The 19576-nt window shown below is 35.7% G+C and overlaps 1 protein-coding gene across 20 annotated transcripts in view; it reads left to right on the forward strand.

The window, feature by feature from the left end:
- Positions 1-16559, forward strand: part of IKZF2 (IKAROS family zinc finger 2) — a 152739-nt gene extending 136180 nt beyond the window's left edge. For all 20 annotated transcript variants that reach the window (XM_036990770.2, XM_017649085.3, XM_036990767.2 and 17 more), the window contains 2 exons: positions 2686-2829; positions 8308-16559. In XM_036990770.2, coding sequence (XP_036846665.2) covers positions 2686-2829; positions 8308-9032 — 869 coding nt within the window. In that variant the 3' untranslated portion in view covers positions 9033-16559. The remainder of the gene's footprint in view (positions 1-2685; positions 2830-8307) is intronic.
- Positions 16560-19576: the final 3017 nt, after the last annotated feature.

Consider the following 19576-nt stretch of genomic DNA (forward strand, 5'->3'; position numbering starts at 1 on the left):
TCTAACAAGTGAGGTCACCATATTGGTGTTTTCTTAACCTAGATAAATGTCTCTAATTACGATGTAATCAATGCACCTTTGATTCGTGTTTCAAGTAGTATATATCCAGAAACATCTTGATGACTTGCAACCAGATCCAGGAAAGTAAAAAATTCAGATTAGTTATGCAATTGAGAAAATATATCAGATCTTTTCCTAATGGCAGACCTTAAACATTTCTCAAACTTGTTAATAAAAAGTCAACACTCAAATTATGTCTATAAAGAATAGCATAGTGGCTAAGAGCCTGGGCTCTGAGCCAGACCACTTAGATTAAACTCATATATACCCCACTAACTAGATGTTAACCCTAAGGTATCTCTGGGTCTTTGTTTCCCCATCTATAAAATACAAGTGGTAGTTGTACCCATCTCAGGTTGTTGAAAAGATTAAATGTTCTATTAAATGTAAACCCTTAAAATGGTACTTAGCACATAGTATTCATCAATTGTTGTTATTGCCAGTATGGTAGAAACAAGATCAATATTTGATAGGTAAAGGGCTGTTGTAAAGTAGAAGTTAGACCGGAGCTCTGCCGAAGTCATTGTTTTCAGTTCACATGAGTTTCATTGAACTTGGGACAAATCATCTGAATTGAGGTGGATGTGGTGTGGGACGGTTCCCACACCCAGGTTTCGTTTTGAGTGTTAAATGTGTGCAAATATGAAAATTCAAGGTGAGACTTAGAGCAAAACTGCCAAGTTTTAGACTACTCATTTCAAAACTACTTAGTATATTCAATTTGGGGCAAACCCTTTTAACCAATTTTGCTGTTTTTTAGCAAAATTTATAACAACAAACTTTTTTCTTTCCTTCTTTCATTTTGGATCTTGGTCCATGACATATTTTCATCTTTGGTCCGTTCACGCATGGCCTGATTTTTAGTTAAATAGTTATTTTTAATAATGTAATAAGTGCCTGTGAATCTACCATCCAAAACAAAAGTTAAGATATTTTGACAATAATTTATATCTAATTACATTGTTCCCTGCCACATCACCACTGCTGTTCCATTCTCCTGTCCCCTCTGCCAACCTTGTTGGAATTCTGTGGTCATCCTTTGCTTTTCTTGCTGTTTTTTGTTGTTGTCGTTTTAAATTTTAATTGTTGCTAAAAGAGAACAATGTTTTATGTAACATCTTGGGGCATACTTTTTCACCTTGACAATGTCATAAATTACATCAGTATGGAAAATAACCTTGTTTCCTTGTTTCTGACTCTCATATTGGAATTTTCTTACAAATTAACATTCAGTGATTGCAGAATCCCTTGCCAGTCATAGCCAGAGGGTCTCTTATAACGTAGAGACTGAAGAATACATTTTTCTGGCCCATCCACTAGACTACATTAGGTTAACTCATACCTTAGGCCGAATAGTGATTTCTTTAAAGATGTCTAAATTAAGAAGACATATTTTTGATGCCATATTTCATTTTTTCAAAATCAGCAACCTATATTGGTTATTAAATGAATTGTGCACTGCATTTTCTGAACTTTCATCTTTTGCTTTCTCACATTATTTTAGTGTCTACTCTTATAAATAGGGATGCGTTCTGTCTCACACAGTGGAACTATCCTTTACAAACAAAAAAAAAGCAGAATAGATCATTTCACAGTACATGCTGAACAAGTACAGCTATCTTAAGGTATGAAAACTTTAGGCTTCCAAACACAGGTGCAGTTGGAGAAAGCAGCAATAATTAAGAAGTGATAAGTATGGTCTTTCCTGTGAACATTGGTTTCAGTCAACCAATTTCATCTGTCTCAGATGTTACTCTATCCTTAAACATCCTTTGACAGTATTTTTATTTCAAAACAGCTTTTATAAGTCCTTGTCTACCCTTGGAATGTCAATATCTAATGTCAGTATCTATAAGCTAATATATTAGTCCATAGCAACTTAGACAAGTGGGATAAAGAAGGAGCAGCATTAGAGAATTTCTATCAGATGAATTAGAGTAGTCATTTAGTAAGCAAATATGCCAGTTTGGAAACAGATAAACAGATTATTTTGCTGAAGAGCTCTTTTTAAAATAAATCACAATCAGAAAGCTGCCACAGTTCACTACGCATAGACATACTCGGTCGGCATCAGTCCTTCACGAGGGCTGCTTTATGCAGGTGTTTAGGTCCTGCAAGAGGACTAACAGCTCCCTCAGCTCCTCAAATAGAAAATCTGCTACAGGAAAATGCATGGGTGAAAAAAGAGGTGAAGTTTGTGCTGTTTTTCTGTGTATCTGTGTAAGCTTCCCTCCAAAACAAGTTGACGTGCTGAAATAGTTTCAGAAAAATAAACTCCAAAACCTTGAGAATAATGCAGTCTTAAACTAGTATTGATTTTAATCAATGTTAAAAAACACTTTCAGAGGAATAAGATGAGAAACAAGATGAACATGTTTGCCACGAATCGTGGCAACAGTTTATGTCATTGATCTGAGAGCGACTCGGATAAAAACAAAATCCTTTGTGTGTGTGTGTGTGAGTGAAATTAGTGTATTTTAGTACTGGAGTTATTCTTTCAATATGCTTTTATTCAAGCATACTAGCTTATGTCTGTATAATACATACTGAGGTGACAAATCCAGCCTTGTTATCTTTTAAAATGAAGAAGTTACCAGATTGCATATTTTGTATGGTTTTACATAGTACCTCCTATGGAAGATTGTAAGGAACAAGAGCCTATTATGGACAACAATATTTCTCTGGTGCCTTTTGAGAGACCTGCTGTTATAGAGAAGCTCACGGGGAATATGGGAAAACGTAAAAGCTCCACTCCACAAAAGTTTGTGGGTAAGCATTTCAAATGATTTTATTTCCTTAAAAGATGGTTTGTGGGCAAAGGCATGTTTCTATGTATTAGAAATATATATGGTGTATTTTATTTCATGAAAAAAATACCCATCCTTTTTCTCCATTATTGTTCTCTACTTTATGCCATTGCATATATACACACTTATATACACACACACAGGCATATGGGCCTATGGAAGAGCAATAAAAGAAAGGTTTTGAAAGTAAGTTCCCATCTCAAAATGAAATGATATATAAAGTGAAATAGCATGTAAAAAAACATTCATTTATTTTAGAAAATACTTCTAATTAAGGGAAATGGTGTAGCCTATAAGCAAATTTTATAATCTGTTTTTAAGTTTGCATTAGTGCCAGGTTTTTAAACTGTTTTCTTTCATGACATTAATCCTTTTACTAGTTGATCTACAATGAAGAAAAGTTCTTTTATTCTTTTTTCTAAAATTCTGCACTGGAAAAATCATGCCGCCAAGTACCTTGAAGATGTCTCAAATTTGGATCTATATTTTGATCGTTGTTTTCATCCAGCCTATGATTTTGAATTGAAAAGATTAAATATGATGTATTTAGAATTTCCTTTTTCACTTCCAAGCTCTTAGGTATTCTTTGTTACACTCAGAGTCGGCATCATTCTGCATAGTGTAACTTATTAAGTATCCCTGAGGATGCAAAAAGCATCTATCTACATTTTCTAAAATGTGTGAAAAATAGAAATTCTGCATAAAGGATTGTCATTAATTATATATGTAATATATCCATTTTTATACTTTAAACAGGGTAATAAAAATTAGATAAAAATATTCAAGCAGACTCTCACATTCCAGTGTTACAGAGCATTGTGGACACCCTGATGTGAATTGACTGGTGCCTGGGAGAGAATCTTCTCCTTAGTTATTTCAGGCAGGAAAGAGTACTAAATTCTGTTACTCCAGTAAATGCTTAGAGAAGATTTCCTTTCAATCTAAAGTTGAAGAACTAACAAATCACCAACACATCACTTTAAGACAAACTGGAGAGATTTATTGATAGACCTCATTGAAAAAAAGCTAAAGAGTAGCCCTGAGGGATCGGTATATACTAGGTCACTTTTAAGCCAAAGGCCTGCCCTGGGCCCTTAAGTAACTTTTCTTTCTATTTCTGTTTCCTCCTTTTTATATATAACTTCCTTTTTCTAATGCCATTTCATCTATTTTTAACATTGATTAATTTAATGGTTGTCCATTAAATGCTTATATCTCAACTAGATACTAGTATAGTGTAATAAAAATTCATTATTATTCTTTCTGTCTTCTGAATTTATTTAGTTCTACTTTTTGTAATATTTTCATGTTCCCTGTGCTACTCCCAATTTGACCAACATTCCTTGGAAAAGAGGGACAGGTTTTTTTAAAATTATAGTTTGACTTAAAAGTAACATATTTTTATCAGGAATTTGATGGTATTTTTTCTTTGTTTGGATTCCATCCTGGTAGTGATATGTAACAAATTGCACAGAAACTGGCTCTATGATGTCTTCCAAGACAAATTTCATCATTCTACACTTACCATAAATTCCTTTTTATTATGTCCCTCAGGTAAATACTATTCTTTGACCTCATCAAACCCTCCAGGTCAATGGTCCCTGAACTTTGTGCATATCTTTTTGTGTCCTCCTTTCTTTCCTTATCTAGCTTAGACACTGTGGTTCATCACTCTTGCCAATATTCTTGACTCTTGTTTTACTGTGCTTTCATTATCTTCTCCTGGTGAAACCCCTCCCTCTAGTGAAGCCAACTAAGCATCTTTTCCATATATATATATATACATAGCTTCAAGTATTTTTGGAGAAAATCTACAGCCTCACAAATTGGTGTCACTCTAAATAAATGAATAAGTGATTTCACATTATCAGTTGTCCCATCCATGCAGTGTGGCATCCCACCTTTAATCCATCCCTGAATAGACTCTCTCGTACTCAAACCTATGGCCATTTCGCTCTTTCTTTACTCTCTGCAAGCACAGTATCTCACTCCTTGATGATACTGGATCTAGACTCACAGGGAATAAAATCAGTTGAAATCATTTCAATATAATGTTACTAACCCTGTAAGATCATGTGCATCCACATGAATACTTCTTTTCTCATTTCAGTGAAAGAACTATCCCTCTTTCTGGTCATGGTTAATTCCTCATGTTGTGTAATTCTTCCGTCCAAGCCCCCCATGTACCTTCCCCTGTTATTTTCCTCTTCCCCACTTACATTTTCACCTCTCTTCTATCTAGTAGTGTTTTCCCTTTGGCATTGAATGGGAAAACCCTCATCATCAAAACACACCTTCCCTCAAACCCAGTCTCCTGCTTTCCCTTTGTCCCCTGAGGCGGGGCTGCGGAGGAGCTGCCAGTGCTTGCAGCTCTTGCTGTCTTACTCTCATTCTCCAGTCTGTGCGACCTGGCTTTGTCCCTTATTTTTTCCCCTCATTCTCACTGAGGTCACCACTAACTTCCAGAGTGCCAAGTCCAGGGGACCCTGTCTAGACGGTTACATAACTCTTACAGAGCGTTCGCCACTACTGAGTAGTTCATTCCTTTTGAAACACTCTTTCTTTAGTTTCTATGCCGCTGATCTCTCTTGCATTTCTTCCAGCTTCTCTGGCTGCTACTTCTCAGTTTTCTTTAGGGATTTACCATTCACAGTTACGTAGCCGAGGCAAAGGGACTAATGGAAGCCAGAATCAAGCTGAAAGCTATTCTGTTCAACCCTCCTAACTTGGAAGAGTTCAAATAAATACAGAATTATCAGATTCCTTGGCATTCTGCCCCAGACCTTGTCAGCCTGGGCAGAACCACCCCTGGCCTACAGCCACATTCCTCTCCTGACCCACTCCTGGTCTAGTACCAGAAGAGGCCTCGTGCACAGAGGTGTGGACTCTTCCTCCTGTAGATCCAAGTTAAAAGAACTTGCCCCTCATACAACACATAAAGGGTAGTGTGTTGGTCATTCCTCAGATTGTGTATAAAGAGTATACATGCCAGCAGCACAACCGGTATTCAGAAGGTTGGGCCCTTTGAAGAGGATTGCCGACTCTGGGTGCAAGCTGAGAGCTATTTGGCAAGGAATTCTGGGGTCTTGGTCACCCGGAGTGGTCTAGGGAGTAAGCTCCAAACAGGCATATTCCCTTAGCCCTACCCAGTCCTCATTCTAGGAGGAACAAGACCCAAACTCTCTAATCATGAGGCCCAGCGCAGGAATCCTACTTGCCCTGGTCTAATAGCAGGCATAACAGTCTTTGTGTCCTCCCAAATTCTATTTATGACTTTTTCTTCTTCACGCTTTACCTATGCCTGGGTGATACCATCTATTCCTGTGGCTTCAAAAGTTAATTTCTATCAACTGATGACTCTCATATCTACATCTCAAGTCCAGATCTCTCTCTCCTGAGTTTGAGACTATCTTTCAGTACTTACTGGACATAACTATTACTCATAATCTTCCCCATCCTGAATTAATCATCTTCTCTCTTTCACTGCCATCTACCAAGTTTCCCAGACCAGAAACCCAGGCTTCATGCTTAACTTCTTTCTCTTTCTTGTTATTTATGTGTAGAGAATCACCAAGCCCTAGCAACCATATTTTCTAAACTTCTCTCCATCCAGTCGAATTTTCCCCATTTCCACTACTACTGTGCTAATTCAGGCCACCATGATTGCTACAGAAACAACTTCCTAAACTGTCTTGCTAAATAAATTTCTAGTCAAGTCACTTCTCTGTTTAACCCTTTCAACCCTTGTTGCCTAAGGATAAAATTCTAATTTCTTAGCTGTCGAATGAGCCCTGTATTATCTGATTTCATCTCTCTCATCTATTTCTACTCTCAGCCATAGTGAAGTATAAGTAATCCCTTGAACAAGTCATGCCCTCTTCCCTCTCAGCCTTCCTACCAACTCCTCCACCCCCCATGTGCCTTTACTTGGCAAATGTTTGCCATCACATTCTTATCTCCGATGCCCCTTCCTTCAAGAAGTCTTTCACTCCTCTCATAATGAATTTTGTATGCCTTTTATTTGATCCCATAGTACTTATCACATCGCATTATAAATGATCCCTAAATTGCTGTTACTCTCTCTAAACTGTAAAGCTTAACATTTTTTTTAATTTTGAATTTTTTTTGGTTATAGATCTAATTTTTTTTGAAGTTTAACTTTTAAACTCTTCACATTGCCTTGTCTTAAATTGGATGCCACAAGATAATGTCTCATCATTTTTTCTTCTATTTTCATTACTCTGATCATCACTCTCATCTCATTTTGGGGACCTTTCTTCAAACCTGAAATAATAACTATCTACCTGAAAGCACTTTTCCAGAATGCAGTTCTGTGGATCAACATTTCCTGTTGGCATCCCAAGTAAAGAGCCATCTACAGCAACATGCTAACATTTATAAGAAGTCCATGTGTATATTTAAGATGCATTTGTCTCTAAGAGTTACCTATCAAAGTAAGTAGGTAATTAGGAGGAGACCACAATGTGTTAGCAGCAGAATTTTAGAAAGAAAATATTCTCTCCAAAGCTGGCAATATTGTAGGAGAAAAAAATAAAATTTCTTCTGTTTTACATAACAAACTCCTATGGTTAAAATTAAGTTTGTTGAAGTAAATATTAACAAGAAAACTGTAAATAGCCCTCAATCAAGAAAAAATATGGAAAACTAAACAATGGATGTACATACCAGCACATATCTGAATAAAGAGGAGGTAATGTAAACGTGAGCAGTTACCATTTCAAGAAGCAAAATAACAAACACAATATTTTCCTAGTTTATAAAAATATAATAAGTACTTTTGGAAATAGCTCTAAATAACTCTAAATTTCTCTCAAAATACCAGACAATCTAGCTTTTAACAGTACTTCAATAGTGTTTTTTTTGAATCCTCCAGAATGACAGTACTGGCTCTATAACTTTTCTTAATATAGCAGTTAAGTCAATAAAATTAACCTTACACAAATTAAGCCTGTCACAAGTGAGGTGACAGATTTTGTAACCAGATCACTCACAATTTTCTGATCTTTGTGGCATTGTCACTGATGGTTAAAATATGCAAAAACAAGCCATAGTCTCTGACTTATTTCCACATTGTATTTCTTCTTTGTTTTACAGTGGCCGAGCTCTATGGAAACTTTGATAGAGAATGAAAATAAGATCACCCAATCATACCTTTTAGGCTAGATGAATGTTCATGATGGCATTAGAACAAGTGCAAATGGCTCGTGAAATGTGCATTACTAATCCCCTTTACAGGTTCAATGTATTTGTGAATCCCAGCAGAATTAAAGAGCCCAAACACTTGGTCTAAAGAATAAAATGTACCATATTATAGAAGATGGAGGTGATCAGTTAATTTTGCACTTTGATATTTTTAATACATCACTAATTTTATTGCATGCTTTTTTTGCCTTTTGCTTCTCTCCCCCCACCCTCTCAGGGGAAAAGCTCATGCGATTCAGCTACCCAGACATTCACTTTGATATGAACTTAACATATGAGAAGGAGGCTGAGCTGATGCAGTCTCATATGATGGACCAAGCCATCAACAATGCAATCACCTACCTTGGAGCTGAGGCCCTTCACCCTCTGATGCAGCACCCGCCAAGCACAATCGCTGAGGTGGCCCCAGTTATAAGCTCAGCTTATTCTCAGGTCTATCATCCAAATAGGATAGAAAGACCCATTAGCAGGGAAACCTCCGATAGTCATGAAAACAACATGGATGGCCCTATCTCTCTCATCAGACCAAAGAGTCGACCCCAGGAAAGAGAGGCTTCTCCCAGCAATAGCTGCTTGGATTCTACTGACTCAGAGAGCAGCCATGATGACCACCAGTCCTACCAAGGAAACCCTGCCTTAAACCCCAAGAGGAAACAAAGCCCAGCTTACATGAAGGAGGATGTCAAAGCTTTGGGTACCCCCAAAGCTCCCAAGGGCTCCCTGAAGGACATCTACAAGGTCTTCAATGGAGAAGGAGAACAGATTAGGGCCTTCAAGTGTGAGCACTGCCGAGTCCTTTTCCTAGACCATGTCATGTACACCATTCACATGGGCTGCCATGGCTACCGGGACCCACTGGAATGCAACATCTGTGGCTACAGAAGCCAGGACCGTTATGAGTTTTCATCACACATTGTTCGAGGGGAGCATACATTCCACTAGGCCTTTCCATTCCAAAGGGGACCCCGATGAAGTAATGAACTGCACATGAAGAAATACTGCACTTACAGTCCCACCTTCCCTCACATGTTAACATACCTTTTTTTTTAATATTATTACTGTCACTAATCCTTACTTTGTGGATGCAGTGTCATTTGCTCTGCCTAATAACAATATGAAAGAAGCAGAAGAGAGAAGGGACAGGGGATATTCTTTCTTGATAACTTGGCTAGTTTATATTTTGTGGGAATTTAAGAGCAGTTCATTTCTGCCATGCATTGATATAAGGCATATTATGCTTTGGAAAAAAAAATCACTTGATTCATATAGGTTCACCTAAGAGATTCTAATTTGCCACTGATGTTCGGGAATATGATTTGAAGGCAGGAATGTTGAGAATTTTCCAGGTAGGATTTGTGCAGTTGAAAATGGTACAAGCAATTTTACTCTTTAAAGAAGAATGTTTCAAAATGTAAACTTATTTTTCCCTCTAGAGATCATGGAACACAAACGCATTGTTATTTTCAGTGATAACTCCTTGGATGAGTTATTATTGTATGTTTACTTCCCCTATGGAATTTATAATACAGTATGTTACACACTGTACCACATAGTAAAACTTTTAAACTACAGGTAGTTAAGGATACCTACAGTACATCCGAGGTCCTATGATCTTATTTTTCTAAACTTAAGCACTGTTTTTCCATAGTTTTGATGACTGGCATTTTATAGACACCCTGGCAGCCTTACTTTTAACACCTTTAACTAATAGTGTTTTTATGTAGTTTTCAGAATAACATATGGTCTAAGAATGGCTAAGTCAATAGTTTCCAGAAGGGACCTCTACTTTTCATAAATTTGTTTGGGAAGTTTTCCTTTAAAAGTTGTAAGGTGATGGCAGCATAGTATATGTATTTGTTTTTAAAAGTATGCTTGTGATTGTCACTTTAACAACATTTAATCAGTGTTAACAAGTCAGCAGAAAAATATAATTAGGCTAACAGTAGGGGGAAAAAATCTACTCAGAAATCTCTTTTCTGGTATTTCTCTTTTCACGACTTTTTTTCAAGCTGTGACCACCCAGTGTTCGTCCATAGTCCATTCTGCTTGTGCTCTTCTAGTGGAAGGTCTTAAAAATCTTGCTGTAGGCTCTTTTCTTCAACATCTTCTTAGAGCAATTGCTATTTTGACTGAAATGTGGTAACTTGAATGCCATAGGTTATGGAACTAGGGCTATTTATTCTAGTATTTGTTCAATAATTATATTTCCCACTTTTGGTGCAAGAAAAGGGGAACTTTGTAACCTATACATTGAACTACAGATGAAATGAAAAACAGAACTTATTTTTACCCTTCTTGGAGTCTAGAATGTGACTGAACCTCCAAGTGAAAGTGACTATGTCCTGTACTTATCAGAAGTGAATCTCAATCCCATGTTGCCATATTTCATGTGCAGATTTTCATTTCATTATTGTGGGTGCTCTGTGTTTTCTTTGCAATCCAACAGCATTGGAGGGAAGGAACCAAGTGAGACTGATTAAAGTCACTTTGGGGGACACTCTTGGGAGGCAAAACTTGCTGATTTGTTTAGGAAGGACAGGCCTGAACATGACTGGCTTATCAATAACCATTTATGAATACTGAAGTTCTGTTAAGTAGTAACTGATAACTACTCTAAAAAAATCATTAAATAGGATACTGAAACTATGTTTCTTAATACAAATATTATGAGAAATCGCAAAACCACAGAGGTCTGTGGATAGATAAGCAAGTCTGGCCCTAACACTGCTCTTCAGTCATTTTCTTGCTTACCATCTGCTTATTTAAACAACTTCTAAGCATGAACTCAGCTAGAGCTAAGCAAAAATGGTTACAACTCAGTTCTCTCCTAAGGGAATCCAAACAATTCCCTTAAATCTAAGAGAATGCACCAAAACAGAGATGTGAAATGTTTTAAATAGAATGTCAACTCTCATTTTTTTTTCCTGCATGCTTTGGTACATTACAAATGTACAGTTTATTTAAGGTGAAGCATGTCTTTGAGACTCCCTTACCCCACCCACTCTAACCACACATAAATGAAATTGTGTTTGTTTTGCCTTTTGGAAGGGGATAATTTAAGGTTGGTGATTTTGTGTTTTACTTCAATTTAAGGAAACATTTGGATGGCAGTCAATATGTTCATAACTTTGGCTGCGTGTGAATTTTTACTGGCGCCACCTATGAATCTTCTTCCTGCCTACTATGTTGTGGGTTTTTTTTTTTCAGTGTATGAGCAGTCATGTACCTACCTGCCCTTGGATGAAACTGAATTTAGGTAGACCTGAAGAGTTAGTTGTATACTACTCCTATGAGACAGTACTAATGCACTCTCCTTTTCTGATTTCATCTTCTGGGGAATCTATTTTATTAAAGGGACTATTTGTGAGAGTGTATTTGTTACCAGCGTATACTTGTACTTTCTTAGCTTCATGACGTGAGGATCAGAAAGAGGTAACAGTGGCTCAGGGTATCGCAGGGACAAATGAGGACAAGGTCAATTCAAACGTGTAGGTTAGAAAGAATTTTTATGGACACAGTGCTTTCTGGGAAGCTCTTGCTGGCTGGCTCTAATTCACAAAAGGAAATATGCAAAGTGGTAACACCTAAAAATAAGTAGGGGGGTCAGACACCAAATAAATCAAGTTTTACACAACAGTTATATTCCCGGTTTATTTAGGTGAGATTTTACATTACACTTTTTTTGAGGAGCTTGAAAATGGGTTAGCCTCTGTATTTTCCAGTTTGGCAAAGATTCAGAAATGTATCACATTGCTCTGCCCTAATTTTGCCCAGAATTTTATTGCCAGTTCCTGTTGGAGAAGTGTGCTGCCTCTCTCTAATAGTGGTCAATCACTTTTAAAGAGCCATTGTAATCTGGCTTTTAAAAACAATAAAAGTTACCAATAAGCAGATTGGAAGAGATTTTGAGTTGTCAAAACATTCCAGTGTTGAGAACTTTCTGGAGGGACAAAATGGGAGAGTAAGAGATTTAGGTCTGGCTACAAGGTAGGGGATGTCTCTCTACATACATACAAGTATGTATGCATCATAGTGTGTATTTGTGTGTACACACACATTCTTTCAAACAAAATTCATGAAAAGCAATTAGAGTGATCAGATGTGTTGTAAAAACAAAGGGAAAGAGAGTTAAAATTGCAGTTAATTCCTGAGAAATTTAGCAGGTTTACTTTACCAGACTGTATTAGGAAATATTTTTAGTTACTGGTGTATCTTCAGGACTAGTGGCGACTAATAGACTTAAATCTGGGGTCTTTACTGTTTACTTCCAGAACAAATAAAAAAAGTCAATCCAAAAAAAAAAAAGATTTTAAGCTGATTTTACATAACCTCCAAAGTGAAAAAAAACACAAATTAGTTTTGAATAAGAAGATACAGAAAGCGAATGATCACCTGTTGGCAAATGGAGAAAGACAAGAATATTTTAAGTGAGTCTGATACCGTTTTTATTTACAGTTTTTTTTGTCCCAGTTATGCAAACCACAAAACCATGAAGTCTTTATGATATTTGATAAGTGTTTGATAAAATCTATATCAGTGGAGGCATTTAAATGAAAATTATGTTTTATTTATTTTCTGAATGTTACTTCATTCTGTCTCCAGAATGATTCCTTAAGGTAGAGAAAGAACAGGAAAGGCAGCAAAAGTACAAACAAAAAACTGTATTCCTCTAGTTTCAAGACAAAACCTAGATCATAAAAGGTACTGGCTGTATTACTTTTTTTTTAACTTTGAATTTCTCACTTTACAAAAAGGGATGTTATATTTGTGCTCATCTTTTATAGTTTATATTTTATTCTAGTAAAGCACTATGTGTATGAAGATAATTCTGAAACAGAAGACTCCCCAAATGCAAAAGAAAAAGAAAAGGGGATGAAACTGAAGTTTGTACATAGAAAAGCTATCTTAGAAATGTTTTTGAATCTCCAGTTTCTGCAAAATAATTAAAATATACAGTAACTGGTCTCTTAAGATCCTGAATTTAATGTATTAAATACTTACAAAATTTCTGTTTATTGGTGCCTTTTTAAAATGCATTGAGAAAGTGTTGGTTAGCTGTTGTAGCTCTCCAACACTTTTTATTATGTATTTTTAAAAATCACTTAAAATTGAGTACAATATAGTTCATCTCTGTTTTCTTAGGGCAAAACCATTAGAGGTATTTCTAATACAGAGACGTTTAGCTCATCTCTTTAAAATAAAAGGAAACTTTGAAACCAGATTTTAGTACCTCATTAGTTTGGTAATATTTTCTGAATACTATTACAAGATTATGCAGGTAAAATATGAGGTAGAGGGATATTTTAGCTGTGAATTGTATTATGGTATGTGTTTTGTTTTAAGGAAGAATGAGTTTTAGTGTCATACAAGGATTATTAGTGGAATTTTGGTCAATGAAATACAGTATTGTTTTGGAATTTCATTCTCAGACTACTGCTGTTCTAGTCTTAGAATCTGTCTTCTAATCTGTTCATGTTTCCTGGAGTAATGTAAAGAAGCAGGTAATTAATTCTTCTTGAACAAAACTAAACTCAACAGTCGTATAACATTGCTGTTCTCCAAAGCATAATCTCAAATGGTTTCCTTACCATGGTTGTGTATTACTTGCAATGGATATGTTAGGATATGACAGCTTTTTCAAAGTGAGCTGCTTGGTATACAAAGCAAATGTCATATGACCAAGAAGCTGTGATATGCTAGTGTTTCTTTTTAATCATAGTGTATTGCTAGGCCAAATAATGACACCTTGAATATTTTTACGTTTATTGCAACAACCTAAAATTTGGGGATTTGCATAAGGTTTTTATGTAATATTATATTTCTAGCTTTTTAGTTTTCTCTTGCTGTACTGTAAGTTTCTAGATATCTTTCACATGCACTCTTAAAAATATGTTCCTAATTCTGTTTGTGGGGTTTTTCTCCCATTACATTACATTTGTATATTTTCTGTATAAATTTGTTGTGGATTAACCTTTATCCCATACAGAGAATGGTACGTGAATGACTAGTTTTCTAAGATGTCCTTTTTATTGTGAATAAAATATAAAATGTAGAGGCCCTCTGCTAAGCCACATAGAGTACAACATATAACTTCATTTAGGTACAGATAAGCCAGTTTGCAGTTAATTGGGCCCTTCAAATTACCTCAAGTGACAGTAAGAAAAGCTTCTCAAACGGGTGGAGGTCACTGAATCCCCTACTATGCACTTATCAGGATTCTACTTAATTTAATTTACTGGAAATGGACTTTGAAAAAATGAATACACTGTAACAAGGGAAGGATTCTGGGTTTTGGTTTTTGTTGTTTTTTTTCTTTTGTGTTTGTTTTTTTAAAGTAGGTCAATTTCTGAAACTGTGATAAAACATTTCAACTGTCAAGCACTCCCAGATTTTGAACAAAAATCACTTCCCCTTTGTGTAACAAAGTTCTTTGTTATCTCTTAAATTTTGTCTACTCTTCCCCACACACTTCCTGTCTGTCCATGTCCCTTCTGTCATTGTCTCTGCCTCTCTTTCCCCCCACTAGTTTGTAGACTAATCAATTCTTATTTCCAGTTCATTGGTCTCTTAAGTCTTAACTTTTTTGTGTGTGATTTTTGTTGGCTGTATAATCTGCTGACATTTTTATACTCAATTGTAGTTTTTTATTTTAAAAAAAGTAGTTGGATTAAAAATAATAAGGTATAACCCTTGTGTTACTTTCACTTTCAAATATTGGGTACATAAAATATTACTTCAGACATTATGTAATCATAATATGATATGTTTGCCTTCCTTTTTTGTTGGACTTTGTGTTCTGACTTGGTTTCCTCCTAAAATGTATATTATGAGATTGAACAGTTTTTTGCAAGAACTTAGAAAGATGTTAAAAATCTAAAGCAAAAAGTCTTAACTGTCTCCCACTTGGGAGAAAATGCTTTAACATTACTATAATAATATTCCAGGTTTGGAGGGGACTCTCCAGGCTCCATATTTGCTCTTAATAGTTGGACCTTTTAGACCATGTGCTATTTGCAATCTCAGAATAATTGTTTCTGCTATTTAGTTTAAAAGATATTTCTCCTTTTTTTTCTGTACAAGTGCAATACTTTCCTTGAAGTCTTAAAAACTGTGGTTTTATTTTTTTTTCTGTTCTGACCTAATCTTTAGGTAATGACAAAAAGAAACCCTTAAAAGTGGTGGTGTTAGTTAAAGGACACACAAGCAAAGAGAAAAACACTCCACAATCTAAAGATTAGAGAATGTGGAAACCACTGGTCTAATCTCATGGTATCTTTAGTAGGCTAAATTTCAGTGAAATTAGTAATATTTTGCCTGAGAAACATGTCCTAAAGTTGAAAAAGTTGATGAAGACCGAATTTTTGTCTTAGACCCTTGCCCAATATTTTAAATTAATAGACTATTTTTTATTTCATTTTTCTCCTTCTGAAAATTAACTTTAAAATAAAAGCAAAGCACTTAGCTCAATTTTAAACACCACCTATTGAAGAAAATTTTTAAGAAATACTTGGAGCACTCCTGTTTTCATACAAATTTAAGTAAAAAGTATTTTTCGTATCATACATATTTATATGTAGTATGCTGGTTTTCTTTTTTTATACCTGTGACCCTGTAGTAAAACTGCTGTAATTGTAAATACATATTTTGTTAAAAGATAACATTTCTTTGGCATTTCTTTTAAAGGCAATTACTGAATTTGTACAGTATATGTCTTGGCCATTTTAGAATTTTTCTTTAACAATACCAAAGGTAATTAGACTACTTTAAAAACTAATTGCTTGACAGTTTCTAGAATATTTTGAGTTTTAGAAGCAAAAAAAAAATATATATAGGTCAAACCAGTAAACCTCATTTTTTTTCAACTAATGATTTGGGAAAATAAAAACTGTTGTTTAAAAAAGAAATATATATATAAATATATATGTAAAATTAAAATTCCAGACCTTGTATGTCAGGTTTGCTCAGTGTAATGTAGTTTTTTTAAGGCTCAGATACCATACCTCAGAAAATGAGGTTTACTATGGAAATACAGAAACAGTCTTTGCAGCTGTGTGACAACTCACTCTGCTATATACCAATTTGGAGACCTCTGCTAGACAGTTTTATCACTGCAGACTAAAATGTGGGACTTGTATTTTCTTTGTTTTTAATGCACACACATACATACTTTGTACGTGTATGTGGGTACTGTGTATACGTGTATGAGTGTTGTATATGCATGTGTGAGTGTATGTCTGTATGTGTGTACAACTAAAGAAGCTGCAGAAACTTTGTAATACTTTGTGAAAAGGATTATATTATAAAGGTTTGTACTGTCTGAGTGCACAGCTACTGGAATAAATTTAGGGAATCTCAGGAACAAGCATATAATTTGTCCAAGATTTATTTCTTCTCAGAAGTGTAAGTGCAGTTTTTAATTCTGTATATTATTTAATATTTTACCAATAAAATAAACTTCTGACATAAAAAGTTTGCTATAAACACTTTCTGGTGACAATTCTGTACACGAACACATCTTCCAAATACAGGAGACTAAACTTTAGAATAGTAACAGGCTTGTTTAAGTTATCATTGCCATTGTGTATGTGTGTCACAATTCCTGCCCCAGAGTTTGGGTACATGTGAGATCAGAAATCTCCATCATCACTGGGTACTCCACCAGAGTAGGATACAAACTACTCCATGATTTGTTAAATGGACATCTCTTTGCTCTTTAGACAATTCTCATATTTATTTTATTTTACCCTTAAAACAAATCTCAGAGGTATGTATGTCAGAGCATATACCCTAGTTATAAAAAAAAAAAGAGAGACCAGAGGGAAGAAAGTTGTGACTTGCCCCAAAGCACACAATGAATGACACAAGCAATCCAACTAATGATCTGTAACTGTTAAAAACTGGCATTTCTTAGGAGTCAGACCAGGATTGAATTAGGGATTAAATCATAGAGACTGTCCAGTCACATAGGCAAAAATGTAGTTATCTGTTCTGCTTCACATTATACTACCACTGTATGAGTCATAAACTTCTCAGATTTTACAAATTTAGCGTATGTTTTAATATGAGAAATTCGTTCTATTACAAGTACCTTCATAGCCAGAAATGTAGAAGGGCACATACATTGCACACTCATTTTGTGTAACTTTTTCTATTTACTTTCCCCCCAGGTCAATTTAAAGTCTATTATCACCAGTGAGATATTTATTAGAATGTTTGTTCATTTGGAATTATTTGCAGATTTCCATGGATATGTATCACATTCCCCAATCTCATCACTTCTAAATGCCACATACAATGAAAAATACTACAAAATTGAATGAAATTTTACTTCAGTTCAGAGTACCTATTTTATGGAGGAAAAGTACAAACAAAGGAATTATCAGGGCAACAAAAACAACAAAAAAGAGTAAATTTAACAAATTACTCTCTAATATTAAGTTTATGAAGATCCCTTCAAGATCAGCAAAAAATACCAGGTTCTCCTGGTTTATAATACTGAGAAAGGCAAAATGAAGTTTATCGATTTTTTTAAACATGCCATTGCTCTTGATTTTTCTATTACAGTGGAGTCAGAGAATAATTGAAATCTTCATCTGAAGACTTTTTATTAATAAACTCAAGCCAAAGGGCTGTCCCTTGACGTGTGAGCCACTTGGTGAAGAAGTTCATTTGGCCTTTAAGGGACTCTACCCCTTGCTCTTAGGGAGTTCTAAGATGGTGCCATTAAACTCCCAAAAAAATCTCATGTTTTGTTAATAGTCCTACTGAAAATTCCCACCTGATTTTTTTTAACTTCTCACCAGAAGTACCAAGGAGAATAAATGGTAAAATTGAATTTTGCTGCTTTTCTCCAACTTGGCACAAAACTTGAGGGAGGTGCTTCCATGAACTAGCCTAACAGGCAGATGGTAGGAATGGACAAGATAAAGTTTCCTTAAAAAGAGCAAAGATAGGGGGAGATCCTGGAAAATAAAAATATGCTCAGTTTGAGAAAAAGAAATGTTAGCTTTTTTTCCTTTTTGTCCTTACTTCTGTTCTATAATCCTAGAGTATGTCTTGCATCAGACCAAGCTTCTAACTTGAAATTCTGTCAAGACAGGACAAATTCCTCAAAACAGTGAAAACATACTCTTCATATTGGTGTTGAGTTTTTGGCCCTAGAAATGCTTAAAAGAGCTGTATGAACCTGATCATCCGACCATTGGAACACACACAAAGAAGGAAAGTTTTTAAGTGCTCCAGGACGAACCAAAGGTAAGGGCGTTGGGGTGGGGTGGGGTGGGGGAGCTTTTGGGGACAGGTAAGCCTGTGTCTAAAGAGGCAGGAGTCACTCAATGTTGTCACTTTATCTCAACTGACGGCGACTGGGATCAGAGCAGGGTCCTCACTGGGAGTGTTTTGTGGTATCCCTTAATGGGGAAGAAGAATTTAAGAGGGAATGGGAAAAGTCCACGTTGTGTAACTTTTGTAAATTACGGAGTAGTTTCCAACTCTCACATTCCCTATTCAAAAGTAGGGACAAGGCAACCAAGGGCATCTGGCTATTTAAGAAGCAGCAAAAGCAGATACAGATCTTGGAAGTGGAATATCTCAGATCTTGGAGTGAGTGGCCTTCTTCCCTGTTTTTTTTTTTCTTCATTATGTCTTATAATTCATCTACATTTCTTTCCAGCTCCTTTATCATCCCTGATCCGTATCCACATCAGCCCTTTTTCTTTCCCTTCTCTACTCTGCATCACCTGTTGTGCCATTTGCTATTTGTTCTTCCTCACCCTGTCGCAATTCTGATTAAGTAATCTGAAATGTAATCTTTTTCAATATAAGTAATTGAATGCAACCAGAATATGAGTTTTAACTATGTCCTTTTTTACAAGTGTTTTACAAATAAGCACAATTGTTATTGACTTTAATTCGTCCTAAAAATTTTCATGGGAAGTATAGCGTATGTGACTTTATTTTATTGACAAGGAAACAGGTTCATGTTGGTTGTGACTTTGTTCATGAACACCCCAAATAATTGAAAAAGCTAAAACTAGCTCCAATTCCAGCTATATTTAGCCCAGTGTTTTATGTCCTAAAGTTAATTCAGCATTTGATTGATAAACTCCATAATAAAGAGGAATAGCAAATCTATAGCCTGAATGTTTGTGTAAGCCCCAAATATCACATTGAAATCTTAATTCCAATTTGATTGTATCAGGAGATGGGGCCTTTGGGAGGGGTTTAGGTCATGAGGGTGGAGCCCTCATGAATGGGATTAGTGCCTTTACAAAAGAGACCCTACAGAGCTCCCTAGTCCCTTGCACCATGTGCAGACACAATGAGAAGACACCAGCTATGAACCATGAAGATGGCTTTCGGAATGTGACTGTGCTGGCACCTTGATTTCAGACTTCCAGCCTTCAGAACTGTGAGAAATAAATTTCTGTTATTTATAAACTACCCAATCTGCGGTATTTTGTTTTAGCAACCCAAACAGACTAAGA

The sequence above is a fragment of the Manis javanica genome, chromosome 12 (assembly GCF_040802235.1).
Source record: "Manis javanica isolate MJ-LG chromosome 12, MJ_LKY, whole genome shotgun sequence".
Lineage (NCBI taxonomy): Eukaryota > Metazoa > Chordata > Mammalia > Pholidota > Manidae > Manis > Manis javanica.